This window comes from Tyto alba, unplaced genomic scaffold (genome assembly GCF_018691265.1).
Source record: "Tyto alba isolate M040663 unplaced genomic scaffold, T.alba_DEE_v4.0 Super-Scaffold_44, whole genome shotgun sequence".
NCBI lineage: Eukaryota > Metazoa > Chordata > Aves > Strigiformes > Tytonidae > Tyto > Tyto alba.
The window spans coordinates 3,703,088-3,726,001 of NW_024881320.1; the positions used below are offsets into that span (position 1 = coordinate 3,703,088).

Sequence of the window (22,914 nt, forward strand, 5' to 3'; positions counted from 1 at the left end):
AGATAGTCAAACAGCTTAACGTGACAGCACATTCCCTGAAAACCATTTGGATAAGAACTGAAACATGGGTATAACAAACTGTGCCAGCTCAAATTTTTTGTTGTATATAAAGCAACATGTTGAAGACAATAAATTTTGAGCCTGTCAGCCTTATCACTGTTATTAAAGGCCAGGGGATCATCAGCGCCACAGCGTTAAACAAAAGCAGTTGTCTGTTTTTAATCTTGTCTGAAGCTCAGATCAGCAGGGATGAGGTTAGGCTTACCAATTCACACTAAACATCTTTCTTTTATTAGTTTCCTTTTTATGACACTGTGAGTGATTTTTACAGGTTCAGGCTGCCACTATTAATAATTGGTAGCACGTTTAATTGTAAAACATTAATTTCCTGTTTATAATATCATGATCTGAATCAATTGCAGGTTGTAGATTGATACTACAAGAGCGCTGTATGGAAATGAGCTCATATTTTACCATAACTTCTCAAATAGATAAGACTATTATTTAGACAGTTTAAAAACATTGAAATAATTGTCAGTCCATGCAAAGCAGATGTCTGAGTCCCAGGTGTTAACACATTTATCATTTGCAAGGAGTGTTATCAACTTGAACAAAATAATATTTCAGTAGCATATACAAATCAAGCTGCTTATGTAAGGAATTTTTGTGGCGTAGAACTGTCCCAGAAATCTAATATTTTTGTATTTTTGACAGAAATTACGAGAGAAGCAGAAGGTTGTGCGGGAAAGTCATGGGCCAAATATGAAGCAAATTAAAATGTGGCAGGATTTTCAGCAGTTAATGGAATGTAAGAGAGAATGTTTTCTGAAACAACAAAATCAAACAGCGATTGGTCAAGTCATTCAGGAAGGGGGTAAAGATAGGCTTGTGTTATGAATTCTTCCTCCTTGATACTGACATAAAGTAGGAAGACTGTGTTGGCATCTTAAAGGTAACCTCTTACTATGTATTGTTGCTTTCATCACTTCTACATAAATTTGTTGTACACTATTTTGTTTTGGTGGATAAACAAAAAGCACAACTAACAATGCTACGAAGCTTTTTCTCCGTTGTTTAAGTGACAACATAACATGGCTAGGAAGATCTGTTATGAGAGCTGCACTAGCGTGAACCTCATCGTAAATCTTTGGTTTATTAGGCTGGGAATGGCATGCATCTGCAGAGAGATCAAAGGAAAAGAAGTCCTTCTCCAGGGTCACAGAAAATTTACATAATTGCTCTGCTCCTTATTCTGTATCACTAAGGTTACATTTTTGCAAGGCCTGGGACTTGATATTGTATAATCGTGGGCCTCCTGGCTTGGCTCTCTCCTTCCCTATTGTCTTTATTCATCCAGTGTGACTGACAAGAATGGAGCCATTTTCGCTCTGAGCTGCACAGACCTTGCCTGCATGCTCCTAGTCATACTTTCCTTGCACGGTTGAATTAAACTGATTGTGCTTCCAGGAGACAGTTCATCACTACAGCGTCAGGAGTACGAGATCTGAGAACAATTATTTGGATTCTGAGCTTTTTCCATTATCTTTTGTTGTTGTTTTTAACAAATGTATTTTTCTTGCACATATTCCTTCTTCTAATTTTTCTGAGTTGCCCATGTGAAAGTGTTGACTAAAGGCTTTCTCCATTGAGGACATTTTGTGCTGTTTTGTCTGTGCAGCATGGTTCCAAAGTGATTACACTGTCCAGAGGCTCATCCCAGGGATGGAGGGTTACTGATGGATGTAAATATGGCACAGTGGCTCTTGCATATGTTCAGGTATGCAAAACAGGTAGTTAAGCAAGGCTGCATGTATGGGGGCTTTGACCCAGGAGCTACAGGCAACTGTCACTGCCCTTAGAATTGCACCATGAGACCCACAGCTGACCCAGGGTATGAGGAATGTAGGTGAGGCTTGAAACTGTCCCTCACGCTTCGTTTCAGATGAGCGCCTCTTAGCCACAATCAAAGATCAGAAGCAGAGAGATAAGTCTGTGGGACCAGGACGCTTGTTATTCTACTTTAGTCTCTTGGCTTATTGAATTTCTAGATAGGGTTGGGGTGGGTTTTATAGTTTTGTTTGTTTGTTTTTTTTTTTTTTTTAGTTTTTCCTGCCTGAAGTAGAATGTCATTTCAGGACAAAAACATTATTTAGCTTTCGCTGGTACCTAACTATAAGTTCATCTGTTTTCTATACTGAGAGAGTATATGGTAATTATATATTTCCTAGTTTGCCTTTGCATTGACTATATTTGTTAAAAGAACTAAACTAAAATCTGATGACTACCTTTTGGCTGTATGGCATTCTTTTTTTTACATTTCTTAGGTGAAAGAAGGTAAATTGTTAGTGACAAGTAGCTTGCTGGGCCACAGGAAAAAGAGGTTTGAATGGGTCATTTAATTAAATTTATTATAGGTGCCCCCAAAGGGTTCAAAACCACAGTGTATGTATAAGGTGTGGGTCTCAGATCTACAGGTTCCCAGGACATCCTCATGTAAGCCTTCCCACGCTGCCAAATAGCTGGGGATAATCTTTCTCAACAGCTGCACGCTAATCTTTCCCAGGACAAGGAGAAGCAGCACGTTTTCCCCTGTGTGCATTTACAGTGGAAAAAAAAGGTAGAGGTGGCTGGGGTGGGGAGAATGGGCAGCAGTGCCACCACTCCCTGCCTCCATGAGGTGAGTACGGGCCCTAGGGAGGCACTGGAGGCGGCTGTATCGGTCGGGAAGGGAGAAGCTCTGGGAAGGGACATATGCGGACTGTATAGTGTGCGCAGAGCCATCTCCAGAGACACCTGTACATTTTGGCCCTGCTGCCCTGTGCCTTTATTACCATACTTCACCTGCATTGCACTGCAGGGCCTGCTGAGCTGAAGAAAGTTATTGTAGTCACAGGCCTGGACTTCTAAAGGAGGGTTTTGCTGAATACTTGCCAGCAATAGTAGAATAACACAGACAACTACATATGAGATATGCTGAAAACATGGGATGATCACCAAAAATGGGCATTTAGGTTACTTAGGAATCAGCGTATGGTTCAGAGTCACCAGACGGGGCAGGGAGAAGGGGGGTTTGATATACTTCAAGTCAAAACTTTTAACAAAACCCTAGAAACCCTATTTGACTAGAGCATTTATATAAAGATGTATTACATGGCTTAGCCTGCTGCCCAGAAAAAAAGCAATGCTTTTGAAATTCATAGCAATGATGTAAAGTAAGATTGAGTATAATAATTTTCTGGTTTTCTGTTCAGTCACCCTAAAAATAGTTCATTTTTCTTCCTTGTAAAAACAGTTTATTGCTGGTTACTCAAAGATGACGTGATTGTTGTTCTGATCTGATTAGTGTTCTGTCATTTGTACTGCACCAAGAAAGGGCACACAGATTATACACTACAGCAGCAGCAAAATGACTTTCTGAGATGAAGCAGAAAATCATAATAACCGTTATGAAAAGAAAATTTGAAAAACTTAAATGCTATTTTTAGCTTCTTATATAAGTGGACATTTAATAACTGCAACTCTAATAGATTCTGTTCACTGGCTTTTCCACCTAGTTTATGATTTGATGGGAGCATTCAAAAATCTTTGAATTTCACAGTTGTATCTTTACTTCCTCACTTGAAACAAAAAACTTGTTTCTATTTTTTTTACTTTGTTACTATTAATAGCCTAGCTGGTTAGCTAATAGCATTAAACATACCACCTGGAGGAATACCTGCCTTTCCCTTGTGAAGATCCAAATAAATAAAAAATGTGCATAGCTAAATCTGGGGCTCCAGCACTTCCCAAATTTCTTCCACTTGGAACACTGATCTGAGCAGTCACTCGTTAGCAGCAGCTTACTTTGCTTCAAAAGGCTTCTCCTTATCTTTACCCAGAACTGGATGAGGAGGTATTCCAGCTATAGGATTCTGCAGCTTTGCATTTATTTAGTCATGTTGAGATGAGATAATTGCAGGCATCAGAAATAGATAGGAGGAAACAGTACATCTACCAAAGTATATGACCAGCCATTGTACCATCTGGATATCAGATTATTTTGATATTACTGGTACCGTTTTGCTTCCATTTGAACTATAATAAATAAAATAAATGTTTTTAGAGTTCCTTAAGTAACTCAAATCTAGGATTCCTTATTTGTATATCTTTACTCACATGGATAGTACTACTAATGTCACATGCATATAGGTATCCGCAATCATAAAAGTTAGACCCTGCTGTTGTATTTATTATGTTCACATATACTGATTTCCAGAGTTTTCTTGGTAAGACTTTCCTACAGTATGATGTTGCTTACTGTTACAAAACACAACACAGCAGAAGTGTTGAGCAACAGTTCAGTGCCTAGAAGATGCCCTCGAGTGGAGGATGTTCCCATTAATGAGCAGGGATAGTATAGTACCCAATAAGTGGTACAAAATCTGCTCTCGAGTGACTTGCTGGTTCAGGAACTGGAAACAAAGCAGAGTTGCTTCTTCGATCACTATTCACGTCTGGCCTAGATGAACCGTGACGGGAAGCTCACTGTTAACTACCTGGTGGCGTCCTCAGCAAGAGATCTGTGCAGGGTGATCTGGCAGTATCAGTCTAATTCCTAAATCACCGCCCCGGCAGTGCTTGGTGAGCCCGGAGCCAGCTTCCACATGAAGGCAGACAGATGTATGAGTGTAAGACCACAGAGGCCGAAGTGCTGTCACCCGAAAGGTGTCCCCTCGGGAGAAGGGTCATGACACATTGACACAGTGGGGTGTGGGAAGCCGTTACTCTGTCATCTTGTCTGTGGATGAGGAGAGCACTGATGCTCGCAGCTCTGGTTTCTTTCATTGGCCCTGTATTTGCTCAGACTGAAGTGAAAAAAATAAAGAACTGCATCTGAACGTGTGCCCTGGGTTATCATTTGTAGCAGTGAGTTTCCTGCTGAAGGAACGCTGTTAACTCTTCCGCTGCCTTTCTCTATTGCAATTTGTAATGGAAACAGAATTGAAATTTTCGTGGACGTGCCAGTGTTCCAGTGAGGAAGTATTACACGAATCAACAATTTTATCACAAGGTACCACCTGTCTGGGCAACACCCAGTTGGTTAGTTGTTTTTTAACAATCAGAATTTGACCTATTTCCAGCTTGTTTAAAGAGTTCCTTAAATTCTCAGCATGAATTTAAAATGGATTGTCCAAATTCTCAGTGTCTCGGTTTCTGTTGTGTTAGATCTACAGTAGCAGCCTCCAAACTCCCAAGGCACTCTGTTTTCTTCCAAGGTCATTGGGTGAAAAGGGTATTTTTCACAATTGCGTTACACTGATTTTCATGATTCCAGTTTACAGACAAAAAACAGCTGTAAGACACTGCGCCGTGGTGAGGTCAAATGCGGTGAGGAGCTGGGGTGTTTGAGGGGGGAGCAAGCATATTCCAAATAATCAGCAGGAACTGTGAGACAAATCATGCCGTCCTTACTTTCACAAACCCTCACTGACTTCAGTGGGAGTTTTGCCAAAATAAGGTCTGCTGGATTTAGCTCTGTATTCTTCCTCCTGACAGAACAAGCAGGAATTAAAGGGCCAGCATTAGATTTATAAGACTCAGAGAATAAAAAAGAACTGTGATTACCTAAAATAACGACTATTATCCAATGCAAATCAATGTTGCATTAGACACATTCTAATTTATAACAGAAATTAAATGTTTGTTCAAGTTTTTCTCAATGCAAACAAGCAAAATACACAGGTCCTTAGCAATATGATTTGATTTTCATTATATATCTATGAGAGGCTGTCTTGCACAAATCTAGCTGAAGTATTCATGGTGTTTTTCATTAAAATACAACTTTATGCATTACCTTGTATTTAAAGGCATTATTCATCTTTGTTATTTTAACAGTAGTATATTTTTACCTTTTTTTGCATTTCCATTCCTCATACTTTTGAAAAAAGCATGTTTTTGCAGATTAGGATACACACAACCAGCATTTGCTGAATGCCAAGAACTACAGTTCTGCAAATGGATCGCCTCAAGCCATGTCTATTATACTGTTTCAGTTCAGACTGTCATTACAGAATAGCATGTCATTTTTAAGCGTCTAAATTTTATTGCAACTACTCAAGTTTTAAAAACGCTCATTTATACAATAAGCAGTTATTTAAGTCTACTTTTGAAAGAAGATAAAGCCAAATCCTGCACATTTTGCCAGAAAAAATTGCAGTTGATAGGAGTATGGAAAATGGGATCTTATGAGTTTTCCAAAATAAATTCCTTTCTCTCTCCCTACTTCTTTTCCCTGGAATGGAATAGAAAATATGCCTGGCACTTAGGGAGCAACAACAACAAAACCAGAAAGGCATACATCACATACAAGTAATAACCACGTAAGGGAAATAATGAAGGAATTAATCTCACAATTTCTTCTTTATAAATTTTACAACTGGTTCATACTGAAGAAAACCACAAAATTGTTGATTAAGATTTTCTGCATTTGTGGGGTTTTAATGCTTTTTTTTTTTTTTACTGGATTACTGTTTTTTAATAGCAGTTGAAATTCTAGGGTTATAAAATATGAAGAATTCAGTAGTTTACTTGGTTTGCACAATTGCAGCATTTTCTGGCAGGTAAACTAATGTTTAAGCATTTCTTCACCGTTATCACAGAAGTCTCAGAGCCATTAGTGAAGAATTACCAAAAGCAAAAAGGCATGATTAATTTGAGATTCTAAAAATTGAAAATCTAAAACTTAAAAATCACATGAAAATTATGCATTTGCTTATCAACTGCTTTTTAAATGATGTATTGCTCCAAGACTGCATTTTGTGGACTGCAGCATTCAAAAACTTTAATTGTTTTAAGTATTTATAAAACATTGTACCCATTTCCATTAGTCTGTGCTTTAAAGCTTCCCATGTTTTTATAGCATATTAAAAAGAAAACAGAACTCTATCAGAACATTGAAAGTCACCCACAGACAACCTGTTCCACTAATATTTACATTCCCGTTGCATCTTTTGTTCTAAAGGATTTCTCTTTTTCATTTTCATTTCACATAGGCTGATTTGACTGCTCAGGTATCTGCATGAGTGAGCCATGAAACTGAGAGATTTAGCTAATGTTCAGAGGACAGTAATGAAAACTGGGTATTTATTATTTCACAGGCAATGACATCATCCCAAAACTAAGTCTCCTTGGGAAAGTGTCTCCCACAGCTAATAACTAGAAAGCAATCTGAATTCTTCTAACAGGTGAAGTGTGGCATACTTCATATTGGGTTGTTACTGTTGTGCTTGCTACTCCTTTTATTTTATTTACTACACTGTACTTCAACCATGTGAAATGTGAAATGCATCACTGTAAAATCTATACACACTGGAGGTTCTTTTCTGCTTGTTGATTTAATTGAATGAAGTGAAGGTTGATCATAAAATATAACGAGAGGGAAAGAGAGAACTCATACTGGAAAAAGCTCTATAAATATTTTACTGGGATCATTAACACAACCTTGTAACACTTCATCCTGTGTAGCGGAAAGAATTATACAATCCTTTTATGAAATGTCTAAAAAGTGTTTACAATCCTATCCCAAATTAATGTAGCTTTTTTAAAAAGTGTACAGAAAACATCCCATGTCTTAATTCTGTTACCAAAGTTGTTTTCAATCTTTGAAGAGATTCACTTGCTAGTGACTTGGCAGTGTCAAACAAATGTTCGACTTTTATTCTGACACTTCTTGAAGAATTTGATTGAAACTATATATGTCTAGATAACACCCAACAAAGTGCTCCTCTTGCGTTTGTTTCAAGATATTTTTGGAAACAACAGAGGCGACCTTGGATGGAGCTGCTTTTCCAATTTAGGACTTCATTTGGTCTACGAGAGTAAAATTATACTCTTTAATCCTTTTGTGTACCCACAAATAAGACAGTTTTATGCTGTTGTAGAACTGTTTTTCTGTACCTTCTTTGCAGTGTCGATCTGTTTAGGATAATTATTTTAGGTAATCAACAGTTACTTTCAAATGTAATATAAATAATGCTCTGATGTAGCACATGTCCCTTAAAAATACTGTGTAATCTAAATGAACAGTGGTCCTTTATGTAATGCTTTTGCTTCTTTAGAACTAGCGTTAATAAATAAGTGTTACCCTTTGTCTTTGATTATAGACATGAAGAATCTGATTTCAAGCCAGAGCTCACACAGACTTGATGTAAAGTCTAAATGAGGAGAGCGGTAATGCTGGCGAATGCTCTGTGGTGGGACTGCCACCTGTCCGGGTCACAGGAGATATATTGTTTGTCAAGCTTCAAGTTTAAAAGCCAAGGTTAGGAGCCAGGTTCTCTGTCCATCTACAGTGCAGTGATTGTTTTCTTCTGACTTTGGTTTGCCAGTTGTGGAATTGTATCTGTAGAATTTTATTATATCTAATCACTTAAGATGTTTTAAATAGTTTGCACTTCATTTTCTATATAATCAATATATTTTAATTCATTTGTATTACTCTCTGTTATACTGTACTCCAAAATGGAATTAGTTTGTTGCAATGATAATGCAGTTTCAATGCTGTGAATAAAACCAGAATTGACAGAGTACAGTATTCTTGTCATTTATCCTTCACAAGATTTACTCTCTTCAGTAATACTGTTGTCTAGTGTTACTGAATGATCAAATACAAAGTATAACATGGAAACTTGTTGTGGTAACCCAGGACAAAACTAAATCTAGACATGCCAGTGGGATCTATTTGACATTAAATGGTATATGCAAATGCAGATGTAAATATACTACTTGGGAGGATATTGTTTATATTCATTTGATCTCACTTAGTGTCAATGTGTATTTTTGTAGCTCTATTATATACTTACTGTGACTGATGGCTCAAGTTCTAACTGTAGAACATCCAGTTCCCTGATTTTATGGCGTTGTCATGTAAAGCAGTTGCAGACAGCTTAAGAGAAGCAACTCTTAACTGATCCTGTGAACTGATATGTGTGTGAGCATGACTACATTAGCATATGCACAAATCAGGTTAAAATAAACTATTTGGTATAGCAACTTTCATCACAGAATCTCAAAATAATTTAACAAACAACTCTTAGTAAAGTCTGTTGTCTGTACAGCCAGATAAACAAGTTTCTGCTATTTATATAATTTTCTAGATGAACAAACCACAGTAGGGAACAAAACAGAAGCAAAACTGAGAATCTAGTCCTTGTCTCTGGGCTGTGGTCTCAGGGCATGCCCAGAATTCCCAACCTGATCTCCCTGAGAAACCTCCTGAGCCTTGTCCCAAGCATGGTTGTTCAGAACCCCCAACCCTCATCCTAGCCCGAGGTTGGATTTATTTTAACATAAAGGAATGATATAGCAAACGTCACAACATTTCCCAGTGCAGCAGTCAGTGTCCTAGCTTTGAGTATCCTCATCTGACCCCTGCCACTCCCTAAAAAGTAACTCAGAAGTAAAATGTCTGTACACTTGCAATGTGATAATTCATTGAAATGTGTAATGGAAAAGTCATAACAGATACAGATAAACCAGTATGATAGAGACAAATGTAAAGCCATTTCCTGAAGGAGTTTTTAATTAAATTATAACAAGGAATTTCAAACATAAAAAGCATCACAACTACCTTCATTGAGTTAATGGAGCCAACAAAACTAAGTGTGAGATCTTCTCCTACCCTGAGATCTTTTTGTAATCCCAGAGAGATAAATATCAAGAGAAGCAGTCCTAAATAGCAACATAGTGTGTGTCATGTGCAAGCATGCATGCAAACAAAGATTAGGTCTCTCAGTTATAAACCAGTATAGCAGCACTCTGGGGCAGCTTTTTATTTGTGTCTATTCTGTGTTTCACTTTTTTACAAGTGTCTGCCTTGTGCTGTAGCTGAAACACATTGATTATATAGCCTAGCACAGAAATAACAGGAAATTTTATTTTTTCTTAAACATCTAGAGGAAATTAAGAGACTTTGAATATTATTCAATGTTTTCTTCAAAAAATGTAAAGGTGCATGCAAGTGAAAGCACTACAAGAGAAAAACTGGCTGGTTTAGGACAGAGTAAGGACCAAGAGAGTTTGTGCTGCTGGTTTATTGCCCCAGGCAGCTGTGGTCAGAGCTGCTGCTGCTGCTTGTCTGCTGTAGTCCTCAGTGTACTGGCACAGAATTGGTTGGAATTAGACCTCGACTGGAAAGGCAGCAGATTTATCACTGGAGCACTAAATTTTGCTTTTATATGTGAGAACAAATCCAGGGTAACCTCAGTTAATGAATAACCCAGCCAATGGTGATAGCTCCTGTTTAGTCTGATAAATTTAGCCTTAAACAAAAACTGAACTTTTGTTGATACAAGCATATACCACAGGGGAGTAAAACCATTTTCCCCATGAAAAATTTCAGTATCAACAGAACAAAAAAAAACCCAAAATGTTCACATTATTTCTTTAAAAAACTGAAAAAACATGTTTTAAGTACTTTTTAATGCAAAGTTAATTTTTTCGAAAGAAAACTTATACCTCTTGAAAAAAAACAGACAAAAATAAGGTTCTTTAGTCAATACAAAAAAATAAAACCAACTCAAATAGCTTTGATGAAAATCTCCTTACTTACAAGATGTACAGCTTGTTACTGTGCAGTTCCATTAGAATCAGATGAACTCTTCACAGCAGGTTCAGCAATGCTTACAGTATTATATTCTCTGTGGAGAGTCATGGATACTGGAGTTTCATAATAAGGGATTTTTTCTTTGATACAGCAGCTGAATCAGACCCAGTTTTATCTGAAAATACACAGTTCTGGTACAATTTATCTTTGTTTGAAACAACTTATATGGGTACATCCAGTTTTTATAAAAGGGCATTCAACAAATAGAGTGGTTTGCAATGTTATTGCTTCACTGATGCATAAATATTGAATACCTAAACACATCATTAGCTAATTAAATTGGGGGTGATTATTGGCCGGAGATGAAGCACAGAGTAAATAAGCATGGATTAAGCCTGCCCTCTTACTGCACATACTGTGGCTGCTCCCTGAACACAATGAGGATGTAGGTTTCCAGGAGATTAAATCCAGCAATAATTTGCACCTGGAATCTAAAAGAAGGCCAAAAAACATTGGATGGAACTTCTTCAAATGCAGGGTGCTGCACAGAGTGTATGGAACTTAAGCTCAAAGCTTCAAACACAAAATTCCTCCAGTAAAATAATAGTGAGAACTCTGCTTTTAACTGAAATTATTACTTGGTATATACTAATACTTTCTGTACAATTTATCTTTACAAGGCACAGACAGTAAACCAAAACTTACAAAACACTGTTTCAAAAGAGAAACTGCACATACATGCAGTCCACACACACACGCCTGCACCTCCTGCCATTAGACCAGAGCCAGCAGGAATCCCAGTAATCTGCCCAAAGCAGAGCCATCAGAAAACATTCTACAGAAATATTTTATTTTCCCATAGGACTGCTGTTTCATAGCCATTACTGCACTAATGGCAAAAAAAATCAGTCTCTACACCCATGTTTTTCCAGTTGTAACCACCTTGTGCTTCATCAGCAAACTGCTTGTATGACTGATCGCGTGTTGAGTTTTGGAGATCTGACCCATCTGAAACCCACTTTTTGAGGCTTGTTTGCAGCCATACATTGTGGATACACAAGCCCACAAACACAGCATCTATAAAACACGGTATGCAGGCTCATGCTGTTTGCATAATTTTTAAAAAATAAATTATTATTTTAAATGCTGTCAACAAGCTAGAAGAGTCTACACTAAGATGAATGAGCTAGGTAAACATGACAGAAGCTAGGTCACGGGCAGAGCACATTCACTCCCACTTACAGTGCCTGTGCAGCAAAACAGCTGTAAAGAAAAGCCAGATTGCTGGATTACACCAGCATACAGTGATACACATTAATGAATAGTTAGGAAAAACCAACTGGGAGCCTGAGAGAAGAGGTGAGACTGCCCTGCTCTGTGGTACCATAGTCTAAACCAGCTGGCAATTGCTGTGAAAATGTTTTTTCATTTGTGCTGGCATAACTCTTTGTGGGGATGTATGGTCAGGCTTATCGCAGTCTCTTGGTGAAAGATGATTATTAACTCAGTTACTCAGTTTATAGCCACAAATAATTGTAGTAGCACAACTGAAGGGGTAGGGAGCAGCTGGCAAGGAGCTGGGAGCAAGTGGGCAGGGACACAGAGAACCAGGGTCTGGAGCTCTCCTAAACTGCCTTCGCTGTCAGAGAAAATGTTTTGCAGAACTGCACCTATGTCTGTAGTTGCTGTTGTACTCAATGTGCTTCAGTGATCAGCTCTAGACAGTCTGAAGACAAATTAGAAAAATAAAAACTGTTTTATTAAAAAGATCATAAGCAAAGGTGAAATCTCGCCTTAATCAAAACCTACACCCCAAGGGGATGTTGAGTGATTGCAGAGTTAAATAACAAAAAACAAGACAGAAACTTTTTATCATTTAAGAAATACTTATCAGAGGATCAGCATTGGGAGGCAGGAAATTAATACGCATAACTTCTGATTCGCTTTGTTAGAGGTGTCATGCTCCTCTCCTTTGTGCGTTTCTCGAAAAATGAAATACAAAGATGCAGAATGATCACCTGGGCTTTTGATTTTCCAGGGAATGCTTTTTCCTCCATAAACTCATTGTCCTCCCCTCACAGGATGTATGCATCTATTAAACTAGAACATAAAGTTCTGGAAATATGTCTGCCTACATGATGGTATAAAACAGTCTAAGTCACTTTCCTGATGTAACGCCTTGGACAGATCCTTTCTGATTTCCTGAACAGGATTTTGGAACAACCACAGAGAAAACAGACTGCCCTAATTAGCATACCCCATCATTTACATCAAGCCTCCTTGTGGTAAGGCAGGACTTCATGAGTTTTACTGAGTGCTACATTAATGCCCAGACATATTGTACATGTACTGTAAGGCTGATAGTTAATATGAAGTAAAATAACAATAAGGAGATTATAAAAATGCTTATGCAAGAAACTGTGAAAAACTCCAAAATACTGGAATCCAGTTATGGGCTATTATGTAATTCAAGTAGACAATATTTTTCAATCTCTTAAACAATGAAAATTTAAAACATGTATTTAACTCTACTTCATCATGTGTCTTGATTATGGTCAGCCTGAGGTATGAGCACAGGAATGATCACACACTACGACAGCCTGCTGTGGATACATGCCTTTCCAAAATTCAGAGAGACGTTGCAAAGGAAACATTTGTAACAGTATTTTTCTGAGCAAGTGCTTTCATCCTGAGCTTTATTAAAAACATATATAACTAATACAAATGTAATAAAAACATACACAACTGCCAGCAATTAATGCAATATCACTATGATATGCATAAAAAATGTCTTATAAGATCGAACTGTCTGCTTATAAGAAATGTTAGACTCTCCTTATGATTCATAGGCTGGCAATTATTAGGGGAATGATTCACTTATGCTATAACCTCCATGATCTGAATGAACTAACCTCTTTTGAGTCAATCAAGTCACACCTAGCCAGGAGAAGAGTTTGACCCAAATAATCCATAATTAGATCATCAGCTGCTAACACTATTGATCTCCTGAGATTTGGGGTCGCCTGAGCTGCTCTCATTCTCCAGCTGCAACTCAGAAAACAGACTTCATTCTTGAAAGAAAATAAATTTTTAAAAGACATGTGGAATACTAAATTAATGATGTTGGATATCCATCTTCTTGGAATTATCTTAATGTGTTGCTGTTATATAATCAGAAATCAGATTATGACCTTGTCAAGCAGAACAGCATTTATAGTCTTGCTTATATAATCAGGGGCCTGCTTGCTGCCTTTTATTATACCTTGCAGGAATATTCAGGTGCTGTTCAAATAGATTTAAGTTCTTAATGTCAGGTTCAATCTGTCAAAATCACTACAGAAAAGTACATTTGCAAATATATTCTTTACACAAATCCATTTTTAGAAAGCCAAAAACCTGAAGTTTCAAAAAATTGAAATCGATATTGAAGTTATAAAAGAATGAACTTCCATATTATTCTCATGTATTGGGTATTTAATGTCTATCACCCCTTAAGAACATTATATTCTTGGATAATTCAAATTGGTACACTCTGTTTCTAGCGCTGCTTTTCCAGTGGTCAGTACATAAAGGTAGTGGGTTACACATGGCTTTGAAATTTCACAATGATCTCTCTTAAAGTATAAATATTCCAATTTTAGTAGTTTACATTGTAATTAAATTAAAAATGTTATGTTCAAAAATTTTAATTTTATTTATCATATCTTATTCACAGCACAGCTCTGATCACTATTAAATCCATTTGAAAAAGAAAACTTTATTGCTACCTGGTACAAATAAAACTCATTCCTTTCCAAAAACATCTATATTAAATCCTTTCAAGTACTAACATACTGAGGCACACAGGATCCTTCAGAAAGATCAGAAGGCCCTCACACTAACTGCAGGGTTTTTTTCCTCATTTCTATGGCATATGTTGTATCAGAAATCCTAGTCAAAAGAAATTTCATGCTCAAAATTGAAATCTTTTCTCACATTTAACTCAGCCAAAATTCCTGTGATGGCAGAATTAAATTTGGGTTTGTTCTCAAATGGTAAGGAAGTTACAATATGGAACAATTACCATTTTTTTTTAATTCCTGACTACAAAGACTATTACTTTCTCTGAACATTTTTAATCATCTTAAAGAGTCATTGGTAGCTGTCAAATAGGTCCATTGTCTTTGCCTAGAATTTCTTATGAATTTTTAGAGGAACTTGCACATGTACTGATCTAGAAGAGATAATTAATCATTTTTTATAAAATGCAATGAGTATAGCAGATGGGAAGTGATATTCACTTACAAAAACTTACATATAAGAAGCATCTTAACCTCAGCTGAGACTCTCCTCTTCCCATGACAGACTGAAAGGTGGACTGCTACCTTAGGGCTAGATCAGGCACCACATCCAAAAATTAAATTCCAGACTGGTCAGACTCAGACTGGGGAGAGGACAATTTTGGTGATTTCAGTGTCTTTGTCTTCTGCCAATATTTTTATTTTCTTGCAATAAAATATCCCTAGAGGAAAAGATCTCACTGCATGTAACTTTTTTCTGTTGAGTCATTTGGTTTGTTTATGTATACTATGTAGAGGTGTAGTTTTACAAAATGCCTTCTGCATGCAGGAAGAACTCCCCTCTGAACAGATTCTCCACCTGAGCATCAGGGAAAGAAATAAATCTGTAGCTGATGACATTTCAAGGGCAAGGAAAACAACTGTTCAGAGGATAATGATCTGATTTGGTTTGTGTTTATTTTTACTTATATCTAGCAATCTGCTCTCCAACAGAAGACGCTAATTTGCAGAAGAGAGGACTGTCTCCTTTTTGGACTTATGCCCGATCTGGAGAAAAGGTGCCTCTAAGGACGAGAGGTATGTCTTAAGCATGTATTAGCTAATGTAATAGGTGCCTAGTGTTGTAAAAGAAAATGTATGTGTCATATATGTTAACTAGCTAAGGATAAATTCTTCATTTCTTCCCATTACGCTTTTTGTCCACTAGCTAACATAGACTAAATCAGCCTTCTGCTCAGGACTACATATTCCAAAGTGAAATATTCCACATGTGGAATTTTAGAATTAATTATTCCCAAATAACTTGTGTAGAGAAGATCTAGGGTACAGCTCGGATAATGTATTTTACACATGCTTACTGCCAAGTTAGAGGGCTTTACAACTTCACAAGAAATCTTTTCCTTTCAGGAACTGTTTGGAGAAACTTCCAATCCTAGTATCCTGTAATGAAGGTCTGAATAACTCCAGGTTGAAAACTGAAATAAAACAGATTGTAGCAGGCTGGTGAATAGGTTAAGAAGCAGAAAAGACCTGTTACTTTTTTCTGCAACTGAATCACTAAGAAAAATGCAAAAGGGAAAATCAAATTCCATCTGCTTAAGGCTCAACTCTTATTTTTAGGTTATTTCTACTGTAATGATTTTGTCTTGCACACTCTTTCATGTAAGACATGAAATAATGTTGAGTTACTGGTGTGCCAGCTATGGTATCCAGTAGTTACTGAATATAAACCCGAGTGTTTGCGTTCTCCAAGTCTTTGCCTCAGTAATATCTTTAAACATAATAGTCTCTGCTTGTTGGTTCGTTTTCTTGTGGGGAGGGTGACAGAACATTTTGTGTTCTCTTATCTTCAATAGCAATGAAACAGGAGGAGCTCCACAATGCGAAACCAAATCTACTGCTATTAATACAACATCCCAGCCACAGAGAAGAGATTTGTTTATTTACCAAAGCTAGAGATGCCTCTCTGACCTTTCCAGAGCTTGTGTGCTTTAGCTGGGAATAGATTCCTCAGAACTGGGTGCTCTTTTTAAAAATATACAGTAAAAAACATACACATACATACACACCCCCGAAGCAGAGCCCAGGCTGTATCCCAAATTGCATGAAATGACACACAGCTTTGAATAGTTAGAATAAGTCTAACTAGGGCACAGTCCATATTCAGTTTTGATTACTTTGCTAGTGCACAGAGATCAGTCAGCTTTCCAAAGCCCACTCGCCTTTCTTACTGCCACTCAGTGACACATTTAGCTGACTATAACCATACATGGGCCCACTTTCTGTCTGAGGCCTAACACCCCTCTGCAGCCTGAGAAACCTGTCAGTATAGATTTTTTCTTCCTTGTATAATTAAGAAGTGCTTCAGATTGTAAGGTATTTGGTTAAAAAAAAAAAAACAAAACAAAAAAAAAAAAAAACACAACACAGAGATTGTCTTCTGGAACTCACCTTGCTTTACCTGTGCTTTAAGCCAGTGAAAATCATTACATACACAAATCAAAACTTGCTTAACTATATTTTTCACAGTTTGTTGTATTTAGTGACCTGTCTGTACAACTTAAAATAATATCTGCAAGAGGTAAATCTTGCCTTAGCTTTAAGAATTCAACCTGGTTTAACCTCATAGACTCAGAATTCATTTTGTTAAACTGGTACATCTCTACTATGGAAAGAGCCTCAGAGTCCTTCAAGACTAGCTTTGGTGATCTTTTTCGGACAATTTTAAATTTAAGTTCCCTAGCTGTCTGCTTGCCAGAAGTAGCTGCCCTGCAACACAGTTGGCAAAAATGAGTGTGGGCTGACTCCTCAGACATCTAGTTCTCCAGCTTGGCATGTGAATTCAGACTACCACTGGTTTTGGTACCTGCTTCGTGACTGATATTTTAGTCCAAGCAGCCTATTAATGAATTACAGAAGCAGACCTGGGAGTAGGAACTGGAAACCAAGGAAGAAACTGGTCCGATATGTCCTGATTCCAAATCAATAATCATGCACCAAAATTTAAAAGGAAAACAATAGTTATGCCATCTCCTCCTCCAACAGAGTTACAACAGAAGGCAGCACAGTGTCTTAGGAAGACCCAGTCTCATCTGGCAGCTGTCAGAAAAGCTCTGAGCATGCTTGCTTAACTGAGCCCTCCAAAGACTGAGGCTATAGCTGGCATTCTGACATCCCAGTCTGGATTCAAGGTGCTGCAGTTGGTTCCCTGCTCCTGCCATCCCTGCCCCTGTGCAGCTGTGCCACCCCTCAATCATGTTGGCACCAGTGCTCATGCAGCACGATTGCAAGCCACATCACAGAGCTGGTCACCTGAAAAGTAATGCAGGGAAAAAAGTTCAGCCAGCCTTGTTCAGCATTCAGTTCACAGTGTGACTGACCTGTCTGTCAGCTGTAATGCTAAAATTGCTTGTAGGGTTGAACACCGAATCTACCTGGTCAAAATCAACTTTTTCTTCCCTGGATAACTTTCCAGTGCCTGTGACCACATAGTGAGGGAGGATACAGGGATGGAGACTAGCAGCAAGGTGTAAGGTGGGAGCATGACTTCTTTTGGCAGAAGTACCAGATTTGGGACAGCTTAAGTTGTTATTTGAACTATGTAATTACATCAAAGTCTTGTTTTAATTATCATATTATTTATTGTTTTCTAGGCTTTACATACAGGGTCCTGTGGTTTGACAATGCCAATCACCTGTAGAATTAGAAATAAAAGCCAAGAGTCCAAAATAACTGTATTTTCTCTACAACCATTGGGCAATATTATCTATAAATAAAATCTTCCAAATATTATTCTCAACCATACAGCAGCTTGGAAGGCCAAAAAACTGTCTTTCATTACTCTAGAAATTACTTCACACTTTTGAAGGAACTGGTTTAGCAGTGATGCATCCCTTCATGCTCTGACCAACTTCACACTTCATTTTTTATGCAAATCTAAGTAACAGGCTTTGGGGACCTTGTCTGTATTCCTTCCTACTCAAGTCTGTTCCCATCTGCCTGATCCCCTCAGTGACTTTAGAATACTTCTTTTGTGTTACCAGAACTACTGCTGCCTCCCAGTCAAACTTCCCACACTGGTCTCTAAAACTGCACTCCCTACTTTTGCATGTTCAGTTTCTGTATCTGCAAGTGCATGAATAAGGGCTTGTTTGTATGCACAAAATTTACTATGACCATTTTTACAATTTGGGTTCAGGCAGAGAACTTTGCACACATAGAAAAGCTCTGTCTCTATGGAAAACTGCCAAAAAGCATCTGATCCTGGTAATTAGGGGAAGGTTTTGTGAGGAACCTGTGGAAAGAGATCTCTCACCCTGCCTGATTCGCAGCTGGGGTTTCTCCCCAGCAGCTGAGACCGGTGATGTGAGAGGTTAGTCGAGAGTGGGAGCAGATTCCTACAGGGCTTCACCAGCCAAATTCCGATCTAGCAAAAGGTTGCTACAGCAACTCTGAGCCTCCTGAGATACAGAAATTATTGTAATGGCTGCTGAAATGGCTCACTACTGCTCTGAGACAGGATAAGGAAAATCCTTCCCTTTGATACACAACAGTTACCCACTGCCACACTTTTTACATCAGCTCTATACAAGCATCAGGTTTCCTGAACTTGCTCAAGAACTGTTGGCTACCTTTACCTCCAAAGCAAGATGCAGTTTCTCATTTGCATGTAATGCAAACATTGAAATAATAAACCTAAACACCACACAACAAGGACTACGGTTCCAACACTTTTTTCCCATGGAGACAGTAAGAGAAAAATCATATGACAAAGGTTAATATACTGTTGAGTAGGCTGAACAGAATATAGAAACCTGTACAAAGCCAAAATATGTATTTTCCAGAGTAGAGTTTGTGGTTTTCAAAAAACACATAGATACAAAACCAAAGCATAACAGGACAAAAACCCTCATAGCTTCTCAATGACTGTCCAGTAGTTTTTTGGCTGCCTCCAGCCTGTGCATGTTTTCATCTGGCATTTGGCCCACTCACAGGTCGTTCAGTCCACTGGACTATGTAATAAATACCAGACAAAGATGATGCTTTAGACAGAACGGGAACACTTGTGACCTAAACAGGTCCTAAATCTAGAACGGGGTGGACTGAGGATAATCACGACATAGAAACAACAAATATCAATGTACACCACAAGTGGAAAAACTTTCTCAAAATTGTTCCCATTTCCTTCCTTTTCACTTTTCAGCAACCCAGTTTGCACTAGAAGCCCGTGATGAAAACAGCAGAATCAATTATCTGAAGTAGTACCTGTGCTTACCTGAAATAACTGGATGAATTTTTAAATTATTTATTTTTAAAAAAAGCCATAACTTTTGTACAGCTGCTCAATTTAAACCTGAGCATTGCATTTTGGCCACAACAAAAACGACCAAATTCCTCTGGGTACAAATCCAGTAAAATTGATACAGTTACCTCCTGGCTGAATTTGGCCCAACATGGCTACAACATCCTTTGGGATTGTTCAATTTGAAGTACTGCACTAATTCAATCTCTTGCAGCTGCCAAATGCTGTAATGTTTGGTGTCAGCATGCAGCATTTTAGATTTTTTGACACAAGCTTGATCTTTTGTTAATAGAGTATTTCATTGGTTTCTTACCTTTCCCCAGCGCTATGAGCTTTTGGATTAAGTCTGAAAAGCTTGAGAACAAACTATGCTTTCAGTATGTCAAAATATCTTGCTCAAGTCAGGGAAAATTTCTTTTTTTACTTCCCCCAGTTTAGTGTCTACTGTAAAGATGATTTTCAGAGATCAAGAAAAGCATATAAAGTTTAAAACAAAACATTTGTTAACTAAGGATTTCCTGGATTTTTCTGCTTTCTTATTTATACTATGTCCTGAACCTTGTGAAATCACTGTTTAACTTCCAGTATTATTTATGGAAGCCAGCCTATTGCTGTTTCCAGATCTTACAGAGAACTTTCAGTTTGCAGTTTCAGTACTAGGTGCATAGTCCTGGATTAAATTAATCAACTAAAAAGTAACATACAGTAAGTACTTAACCCTCTCACACCCTATCTGAATCTTTACAGGTAGGATTTTTCTACCTCTAAACTACTTCATTAGTCGGGTTCCTGAGTCCTGAAAGCTCCACTTCTGTGACTATTTGGGACTGCACAGCCTTTTCAGTGCGGCAGAAGTGAATACTAGTTTTGGAACATTTCTGTTGTGCACAGAGAGAGATTTGAAATATTACCCTCTCAGTTATCAATACAAAAGACTAACTGCCTAAACATGGAAATAGATTTCAGGAAATAAATATTTTTTATGAGGTTTTGCATGCTCCCACTATTGATCAAAACTCTTCAATCCACAATAGAAAGAAGTAGACGAGGAATAACGATTTAGCACACTGGATCCAACTTCTGTGCTGTCAGTCTGACTTACAACCATGGTGAAAAAAACAGCTTAATTTGTAATCCTCCTCAGCATATGGGCCTGGATTTGCACACTGTAGCATTATGTGCTACCATTCACAGCTGCATAAACTAGGTGCAAGGTAGTTTTAAAATGTTAGCAAATCAGAAATTGACTTTTTACATTCATTTTGCATGAATAGAAATAACCATGCATATGGTACAAGGCAGTTCAGAATCAGGGTGATGAAGTTTCCGTGACTGCTGTCTAAGCAAAGTTGTTAAAGGTTGCACAACATGGAGTATTAATTAATAGAAAAGGATGAGAAAGAGCAATAATAAGTAACTTATTTAAAACTCTGTTCACATGATCCCTTACCTTCCAGTCCTCTTGTCTGACACCTGCAGTTTTATGTCACACGACAGAAGACACACAGCATCATTGCTCAGACATCAACATCACACCAACATCAGTTGTAGCTGCTCAGGAGCCTCCTAGGAATACAGATAAAGGTTACAATCTGATAATGACCCACCTGGATGTTAGTAGGATGGAATATCATTATTTTCAAATGCTTTTTTGAAAACCTGGGGAAATACATCCCAGAAGTCTTTATTTAAAAGAGACAATATTAAGACTGCAAAATCAAGCATGCACTGAAATTAGAAAATTTCAGGATTAGAAAAAGAAGCCAGGAATCATGTAATTAAAGATTACTTTAGGGCATATGCATGGAAAGGCAACCTTTATTTTGGCATTTTCTAACTTCAATGTGCTTGCAAATTATTCAGATTTTTGGCAAAGATTTTGTATATGTAAAATGCATATATTATATATAGAACTGAATTAATCTCTGATATATTTTTGCCTCATAAATACAGTTTCCTGTTTCCATGCTAGAATCTTCAGCATTAACATATTCAGATGCCAGTTGCTGTATTTATTCACTTCTTGATAATCTAAAGGCTGAGCCTGGATGTGCTCAGCCTCTCCAAATTTCAGTCTTATCTAGCATTTTTTTCTAAGCCTTCCAGATAAATTATCTCAATGTCCTGAGGTAAAGTGATCCTCTTGTCCAGGGGCTCTGGATTGCTCCAATATTTTTTTTTTTTTTTTGCTGCATCTGTCACACATTTATGAGCTCAAGCACTAAGGCTGATGAACAGAAATTTTTTCTCTATTTCACTAATGTAATTTTCCAAAAACATGTAATGCTGTACCAAGAATTTATAAATAAAAGAAGCAGCTTTAAAAACACTGCTTTAGCAGAGTGTGGCCAATTTATTTCAGTGTGCAACAAGTCACATAAAGAAAGACCAATACAGTGAATCTGAAAATAATTGTCATGTAGAATTAGAAAAGTGAAAGAAAGGCTAGAGAATAAGACCCACTAATTCATGTTCTTGCAAATCATATAAGAATGTGACATATTAATTTGCACTTGAACAGATTATTTCATTCTCCAGAAGAAAGCAAAACCAAGTTTCCTATAACTTTTTTCCCATAAACTTTAGAAAAATCCTGAGTTAATAAAATATAAAAGAAAAAATAACATATTTAACTTTTATTACATTCACATTTTTAATTATATAAATGGTTCATTTCCATTCATGTCCTCTTTCTGTAATATAAATGTTCTGCAGAAGTAGCAACGCTGTTCTTTGCTGCTCTGTTACTGTTCATTATCTCAAAGACTTTTAAGTGGAAGTACGTTTCTCTGTGTATTACACAAACACTTCAGTCCCATTTAATTACATGAAAACTGAGGCACATAGAGTCAGGCACTGAGGTTTCTGTTAAATCTGAGAGCAGAGCACAGAGCCTTCAGTATTCCATCTACACACCCATTCCTTTGCGTTCTTCCTTCTTTCCTGTGTATGTACACTTTGATTTAAAAAAAAAAAAAAAAAAAAAAGGCAGGCACTGCACTAAGCATCCTCAGACATGCTTAGAGAACTAATGTGTCCACAGAAAACCTACATTCAGGATGCCAAGATCACTAAATGTGTTAGGATCAGGAAATCCTGATTGCCTCTGTTGAGAGGTTAGTGAAAGATAATTGTGTACACTTGCTGTTTGTTACTCAAATATCACTTCCTTATGACAATGTGCATTACTTCACCTGCAAAGGTCAATGAACTACACTTTAGTTCCTTCCAAATGCCTGGGCAATGAACTT

General features: G+C 37.5%; 1 protein-coding gene and 1 long non-coding RNA gene across 5 annotated transcripts in view; one reads left to right on the plus strand and one right to left on the minus strand.

The window, feature by feature from the left end:
* The window catches only part of IFT81 (intraflagellar transport 81), a 49,282-nt gene extending 40,717 nt beyond the window's left edge, over positions 1 to 8,565 (plus strand). The window contains exons 18-19 of one of the 4 annotated variants that reach the window (XR_004409305.2): positions 715 to 7,223; positions 8,142 to 8,565. Coding sequence is in view for 2 of the 4 variants with exons in the window: in XM_009970337.3 (XP_009968639.1) it covers positions 715 to 897 (183 nt within the window). In the remaining 2 variants the exon portion in view is untranslated. Of the gene's footprint in view, positions 1 to 714 lie in introns of all 4 variants that reach the window. The other 3 variants (XR_004409306.2, XM_033008216.2, XM_009970337.3) reach the window with 3 other exon arrangements.
* The window catches only part of LOC122154688, a 30,341-nt gene continuing 11,331 nt past the window's right edge, over positions 3,905 to 22,914 (minus strand). Inside the window, exons 2-5 of the long non-coding RNA XR_006166727.1 lie at positions 21,114 to 21,229; positions 10,589 to 10,757; positions 8,841 to 8,957; positions 3,905 to 5,528 (exon numbers count right to left, since the gene is read on the minus strand). This is a non-coding gene — a long non-coding RNA (uncharacterized LOC122154688). The remainder of the gene's footprint in view (positions 5,529 to 8,840; positions 8,958 to 10,588; positions 10,758 to 21,113; positions 21,230 to 22,914) is intronic.